Genomic DNA, 7,753 nt, shown 5'->3' on the forward strand with positions numbered 1-7,753 from the left:
GAAAGCAAAGTTTTGATAGGTCGGCAGAGTAAGATACGCAAAGAAAACAAGAGCTTAAGAGTGTTCATTGAGACTAGGTGAGTATATGATAGTAAGTATACGTTATGTTAAGGAATTAAGACTTGCGATATTATATGATATAAGTACTAAAGCATAAACATGTAATTCTTAATAATTATGTCATAAGCTTGATTTGATTTATTTAATTACATCATTAAAGTCTTTGTGTTAAATGCTTTTACATGTAGATTAATTGATTTTAACAAATTTCAGTATAAGGAATTTACCTTTTCTTACCATATATGTACTTACGTTTATGTAAGCAGCAGTTTTTCTTTATATTTTTCATATGTCATTTTTGCAGAACTATTAATAACTTTTCAAGGTGATTGATTGGTTTTGGCTCTTTGCAACATTTGCAATATTTGATTACCCAACTCTACCACCACCACCACCACTTTCCCTGCTCTCCTCCGCCGACGCCGCCACTTCTTTCAGTTTCTCGAAACCCGGTTAAAAAGAAACCACGAACAAAGAAAAGAAACCACGAACAAAGAAGATCTTAATCTTTAAATCTCAAACAACACTCTTTTCATCACACTGAACTCACTCTACAAAGCTACATTTCTCAAAGGTAAGTCCAGTTTATCAAATACGCCTCATTTGCTTGATAGTTGATTGAATGGTTTAGTTTTTTTTTGTCTAACTATAAACTGTTGGTGTTGCCAGCACAGTTGAACTGTGTACAGTGAGTACAAATGAAAAAAAAATGTTTTTGCCTCTGCATTTAGTTGGTTTGTTTTTTAATTGCAAGAGAGACGTTCGGTTTCATGCTCGGTAAAATGTTCCCTTTGAGATTTTTGTTGATTTTTTTGTCGGTGAGGTTTATTATGTTCGGATTTTTATTAGATCTTTTAGATTTCACCTGAAGCCATTGACAAACTCGGTTTTGCTTGAGATTTCAATCTCATCTGATTCTATTTCATGTATATTTATATTTCAGTTTCTAAATTGACGGCTTGTCTTTTTCCGTCACGTTTCTTTCAGTCCCAAATCTGCCAAACTCCTGTTTCTTCTTCTTCATTCTAGTAGTAGATTATTCTAGTAGTACAATCTACTTTGTAGATTTTCAAGCTTGCAGCCTTCCCCCCCCCCCCCTCACTTTACATTCTGTTTGGTAGCTAAGAAAATGTGGGATGATAGAGAAGAAAAACTTTGATTTTCTGACAGCTGTCAAAGTATATTCTAGTAAAAAAAATGAACTTTGTTCTTTGGATTCTCGGTGACAATTAATTGAAAATAATTAATAGTTTGGTGAATTCATACTAGAAACAATTAGCTGTCAGTGTCATCAAGCATGTTTCTGGTTATAGTTTTTGAATGTGTTTTGAGGAAATTGAATTCCGTTTGAAGTTGTTTCCTTCTCTATCAGAAAATAAAGTACTCGAGTCGAATCGTGTGGCTGCAATGTGTATTCTTATATATTTGTTTTTTAATTGGAGGGAGGCTATGATGTTTAGTTTTTCCCGACAAATTGTATGGTCTTATTGACATAGGCAACACAAGGGTTGCAAATAATGGACCGTCGGTGGCCTTGGAAGAAAAAATCATCCGATAAAGCTGATAAAGTTGCTGCTGCGGCTGCTGCTGAAGCAGATGCGGCCGCCGCTACTTTGGCCTCAGCTGCAGCTCAAACCGACCAGGTAAATCTTTTATACTTATAACTAAAATGCACAGCAAACATACTTGCTTAGGCTTCCTTTTCATTATTGATTTTTATTCGAAGTGCATTATCTCAGCTGGAACAGAGATTTGGATCTTCTTATCATCCAAATTGCTGAGCTGTTTGATCAGATACTGATTCTGTGATTTTTCGTTGAATAGGATGCCTACAAAAGACAGAAGTATGTTCAAATTTCCATGGAATCGTATTCGCACCTCACTGGTTTGGAGAATCAAGTGAAAACATACGAGGAACTAGTTCAGACCTTTGAGGACGAGATTAAGGACTTGAATGAAAAGTTCTCTGCTGCTAATGCAGAGATTACTACCAAGGAAGAGTTGGTGAAACAGCACACTAAAGTTGCAGAAGAAGCAGTCTCGGGTTAGTCTTTGCTCAAGTGTTCAGAGTCTAATATAAGACTAATGTCTTCCGGTTAAGCTCGGCCTGATTTTTTTTCTCAATCTTTGCTGTTGATTTTACTGTAGGTTGGGAAAAGGCTGAAGCAGAGACCTTGGCGTTGAAAAATCATCTTGAATCTGTTACTCTTTTGAAGCTTACTGCTGAAGATAGGGCATCGCATTTGGATGGCGCTCTTAAGGAGTGCATGCGACAAATCCGAAATCTGAAGGAAGAACACGAACGGAAGTTGGAAGATTTGGCTGTTAGCAAAAACAAGCAATGTGAACAGATTAAGCTTGAGCTTGAAGCGAAGATAGCTAATTTAGAACAAGAGCTCCTTAAGTCCGATGCTGAAAATGCTGCAATTTCAAGGTCTTTGCAAGAACGTTCTAACATGCTGGTCAAGATTACTGAAGAAAAGTTGAGAGCTGAGACCGAAATTGAGCTTTTGAAGGGCAACATTGAATCGTGCGAAAGGGAAATAAATTCACTGAAGTATGAGCTTCATGTAGCTTCCAAAGAGCTAGAAATTCGTAACGAGGAAAGAAATATGAGCATGAGAACTGCAGAAGCAGCTAACAAGCAGCATATGGAGGGTGTCAAAAAGATAGCAAAGCTAGAAGCAGAGTGCCAGAGGCTACGAGGTCTCGTGCGGAAAAAGTTGCCCGGGCCTGCTGCACTTGCCCAAATGAAGCTAGAGGTTGAGAGTTTAGGACGGGACTATGGAGATACTCGAATAAAGAGGTGTCCCACCCGACCTTCTAGTCCACACGTGCCCGCTGTGACTGACTTCTCCCTTGACAATGCACAGAAATTCCAGAAAGAGAATGAGTTTCTCACGGAACGATTATTAGCAATGGAAGAAGAAACAAAGATGCTGAAAGAAGCTTTGGCAAAGCGTAACAGTGAACTACTGGCGTCTAGGGATCTGTGTGCTCAAACATCTAGCAAGCTTCAAACTTTAGAAGCGCAACTCACCATCAGCAACCAACAAAGCAGCCCCTCAAAAGGTCAGATTCCTGAAGTTTACTCAAGTCGAAATGCTAGCAATTCACCAAGTGTGACTTCGGTGTCTGATGATGGAAATGATGATAAAAAAAGTTGTGCTGACTCATGGACAACAGATGCGATCTCTGAGCTCTCTCCATTCAAGAAGGAAAAGAGCATTGAAAAGTCGAATAGAACTGAAAATGCAAAGCACCTGGATATCATGGATGATTTTCTTGAGATGGAGAAGTTGGTATGTTCTCCGAATGATTCAACTGCAAATGGTGCAACCAACATTTCAGATTGGTCCAACAATAAGACATCGGAAATTGTTAACGGTGATGCATCAGGAGAGATTTCTTTTAAAGAACTCCAGTCTGAAAACCAGTATGATCTATCACCATCAGCAAATCCTGGGTCTACGGATATGGATTTGTCAGAAGTCTATACTGAATCTGATGCAGACAAATTGCTTGTTACGAAGCTTCAAAGAAAGCTCTCTATGGTGCTTGAATTAATGTCCAAGGATGGTGATGTGCAAAATATTCTTGGGGATGTCAAATGTGCAGTTCAAGATGCACATGATACCCTAAGCCAGCACTCTGTCAGTGGTGTCTTCAAGGAGGTGCATGACTCTAATGGCACATGCAATGGACAGGATTGTCATGGAAATGGTAGCTTAACTGTAGAGGAAATTGATGTGCCCCAAGGTGATAAGGTGGCTTCAGAAACTGTGCAAACTATAAGTCGAGAATTAGTTGCTGCAATTTCTCAGATTCATGACTTTGTAGTGTACCTGGGAAAAGAATCAAGGGCAGTTGACTTCTCTTCCGACGGCAATGGATTAAGCCACAAAATTGATGAGTTCTCTGTCACCTACAATAAGGTCTTATGCAGCAATGTGAGTTTAGGTGATTTCATCTTTGACCTTTCTACTGTTTTAGCCATAACCAGTGAAATAAGATTCAATGTGCTTGGCTACAAAAGTAGTGTTGCCGAAATCAATAGTTCCGAATGCATAGATAAGGTTGTTTTACCAGAAAATAAGGTAAATCAAAATGATTCATCAGAAGGGAGATATCAAAATGGCTGTGCCCACATTTTGAATCCAACTTCCAATCCTGAGGGCGCTGATGATGAAAACATGGTCTCGGAATATGAATCAAAACAAACGAGCAACCTCTCTCTGGAAGTGTTCGAGGATTTGAAGTTGGAAAAAGAAAACTTGGCGACAGATCTTTCTCGATGTACTGAAAATCTGGAGATGACTAAGTCTCAATTACATGAAACCGAGCAGCTTCTAGCAGAAGCAACATCTCAACTGGCCTCTGCTCAAAAATCAAACAGCTTGGCTGAGACACAGCTCAAGTGCATGGTAGAGTCATACAGGTCACTTGAAACACGCGCAGAGAAGTTAGAGACCGAGTTGATCCATCTCAGAGAAAAAATCGGAACTCTGGAAAGTGAGCTTCAAGATGAAAAGAAAAGTCATCATGATTCTTCTGCCCGATGTAAGGAACTAGAAGAACAATTGAAAATGTAAGCGTTGCACTCTTTTTATACAATTTAAAGTTACTACCACTCTTTGTCGTTTGATCCTATATGCCTGCGTATTTACATATAACATAATTGTTTTCCATCACTTTTAGGAGTGGGAAATGTTCTATTTGTTCGGCAGACGATAACGACCTCAAGAACAAGCAGGTGAAACTATATTTCATCTCATCTTTCTTAAAACCATGAAACCTAATGTTTTTAATGTTAAAAAATAATAACGAGCGCATTATAGTGTCGGATATGGTCATGATATGATCACTTTTGAATCCATTTTATGGAACAATCCATATTAACAGGGTTTTCTTATTTGCAACCATGAGACTTCTTGTACAAGTCATTCTTCCTCGGTTCTATTTTTATTCTGCAATCTAAAAAGCCCGACTTTAAGATTGATCATGTTGACCACAGGACCAAAAATTAGCCTCTGCGGCCGAGAAGCTAGCGGAATGTCAAGAAACCATATTCCTTCTCGGCAAGCAATTGAAAGCTCTCCGTCCTCAAACCGATAAGATGGGATCACCCTACAATGAGAGGAGTCAGAAGGGTGAAGGTCTCAATGAGGATGAACCCACTATCAGCGGCATGAACTTGCAAGACTACCAGGCAGAGATAGACACTGCTGAGTCCGGGAACGGAATCCCGACTGGTGCAGAATCCCCTACGGAGTCCTTTAACACACTGTGCAGCCCTTTTGATAGCGAAACAAACCTTTTGAGATCACCAGTTGGTTCGAAACACAGGTATCGCACTCAATCTTCGACTTCTGCCACAACAACACCGGAGAAACATTCGAGAGGCTTTAGCCGATTCTTTTCCTCCAAAGGAAAGAATGGTGTTTAAGACAGCAGTTCATGGACACAGAAACTCTCACCTGGAAATAATTGGAAGAACCAAAGCTTAGAATTTTGTAACTAATGACTGTATATGCTATCCTGTGTAATTTGCCTAAGTGAATGTAACATAGTTTTGGAATGTTGAACACATTTTGTATATGTGGTAGTTCTGTTCATTTGAAGCCTACCCAAGAACATGATAAAAGCGAGATATGTTAAACGTGACAAGGTTATACAAATACACTACCATATACAATTAAAAATAATATTAAAAATAATAAAGAAAATGAAATAACAACACTGGGTGGAGCAGCCAACATCAAACAATGTGACAGACATGAACAAATATCAAACATGCAAACTACATCAACTCTTTATCACCAAATAAATAAGAATATTATTTGTTGCGATGTGGAGGTTTAGATTTATCGTACATGGTAGAAAATTTTGAAGCGTAATTAGAAGTCCCTAAGTTATGCTCTAATGATTTTTTTGGTTAGAACATTTTTAATAGTTATAAAATAATTATTAAATTTATTAAATTAGTATAAATTGATCAATTTTTTAATTGTTATAAAATGATAAATATTTTTTATTAAACTATTGTAAAATGATTATTATATTTATCAAATTCGAGGTGACCATTACGTAACATTAATATTATCAACCAGGCATTAATGTAATGGCAAACCACTGATGTTACTTAAATTTTTATTCTCTAATTTCAATTTGACAGGGACGAAGCAAAGGTTTAGATCAAGTTTCACCTTATATAAATTATATGTAATTTTTTATTACTTTTAATTAAAACAATTATTCAATTAATTATATAATGTTACATTTTTACGGATTGATTTTGACATGTTAGTAAATTGTAAATTGCATCTGCAGTCTGAACCATTTAATTTGTATATGCATATGCTTTACGATTACATTATGTAATGGTCAAATTATGATATAGTCTCCTTACTATAATCAAATTTAAGATTTTAGTCTCTATACGTCAATCTTGACATAGCTTGACCTCTCTATTTTTTATTAACATGATTTTAACAATTTGCATTAACTAATACATATTAACACCATAAAAATTGAGGATCAGATTATGTCATTTTAAATTTAAGCATTATGGACCATAACCATAATTTGACCTCCGAATAACAATAAAAATAAACTACACAAGATACTACCGAACTTTTAATTTCTCCAATTATAGAATTGAACTTTGGTTTTACCTTCAAATATGACATTGGACCGTTAAATTTTAATAGCATGATGATGTGGACAGAACAACACCATTTTGGTGACGGCCATTGATGCCTAAAACTAAGTCGTTTTAGGCACTGGATTTCAGGAGTGTATTGATTTTAACACTAAATTTTTAAAAAATTTCGTTTTTGGCACCAACAAGCAATCACCGTCCGTTATCGGTCGTCTTTTGCAACAAATTTGATATCAAAACGTTATCATTTGACTCCTCTTTATTCCCCTAGGATTGGTTTTCTATGAAACCCTCCCAAAACTCGAGTTAGTAGGTTTAGGTTAAACCGAGAGTGTTTAGGATTTTCCATTAGCCTTGTTGAGAAACTTAGTCCGATTGGGTGTTGGTATGGGCCAAGTTTGGGCCTAATGGATGATAAAAAAGGGTGCTTTTAAACTGTGACCAAAGCTTGAAGGACCAAGGGAATGATTTACCTCTTTTCTTTTTGAAAGGCTAAATCTCATTTATGTGGGATGATCTCATCCCTGCACCCTCTCTTTTTCCTCCTCCTTTGTCATTTTCTTCTCCCAAAGACTTCATCACCTCTCTTCATCCTCTTCCTCAAGTCTAAGATAAAAAAGGTAGTAACTTTGTGGTATTCTAGTTGCAACACGAGAATTACAAGGTAAGAATTATGATCACCTCATCCCAAGCTTCCATTCAAGCCTTCAAAACTAAGTTTTAACCATGGTGGTCATAAGTGGAGGTTTTAATGGGATTTAAGAAACTCAAGTGTTACAGCTCATTTTGTTTTTATAGATTTAAGTCTCAAGAAATGTTCTAAATCATTTTCTAAGCTTCCCAACAAGTTAGTAACTCTTGTGTTTGATTTCTTGTCTAGTGAGAAAATTGGAGAAAGCTTCAAGAGCAAGGGAAAGGAAAAAGTGGCACTTGGTTGAGCTTTGGACACTTTCATGAGCTTATAATTCAAGGTAACACACTTATAACTCATCTCTACCACTTGAAGGTCACTAGGTGTGTGTTGTTAGCTTG

At 37.1% G+C, this 7,753-nt stretch overlaps 1 protein-coding gene across 1 annotated transcript; it reads left to right on the forward strand.

Moving 5' to 3' along the window:
• Positions 1-359: 359 nt before the first annotated feature.
• Positions 360-5,663, forward strand: LOC120195321 (filament-like plant protein 4). Its single transcript, XM_039197386.1, has 6 exons — positions 360-634; positions 1,557-1,703; positions 1,885-2,104; positions 2,209-4,648; positions 4,759-4,813; positions 5,075-5,663. Exons 2-6 carry the CDS (start codon positions 1,578-1,580, stop codon positions 5,504-5,506), a joined length of 3,273 nt encoding a protein of 1,090 aa, XP_039053317.1. The 5' UTR covers positions 360-634; positions 1,557-1,577; the 3' UTR covers positions 5,507-5,663.
• The last annotated feature ends 2,090 nt before the right edge of the window (positions 5,664-7,753 follow it).

This window comes from Hibiscus syriacus, unplaced genomic scaffold, assembly GCF_006381635.1.
Source record: "Hibiscus syriacus cultivar Baekdansim isolate YM2019G1 unplaced genomic scaffold, ASM638163v2 tig00117011_pilon, whole genome shotgun sequence".
Classification (NCBI taxonomy): domain Eukaryota; kingdom Viridiplantae; phylum Streptophyta; class Magnoliopsida; order Malvales; family Malvaceae; genus Hibiscus; species Hibiscus syriacus.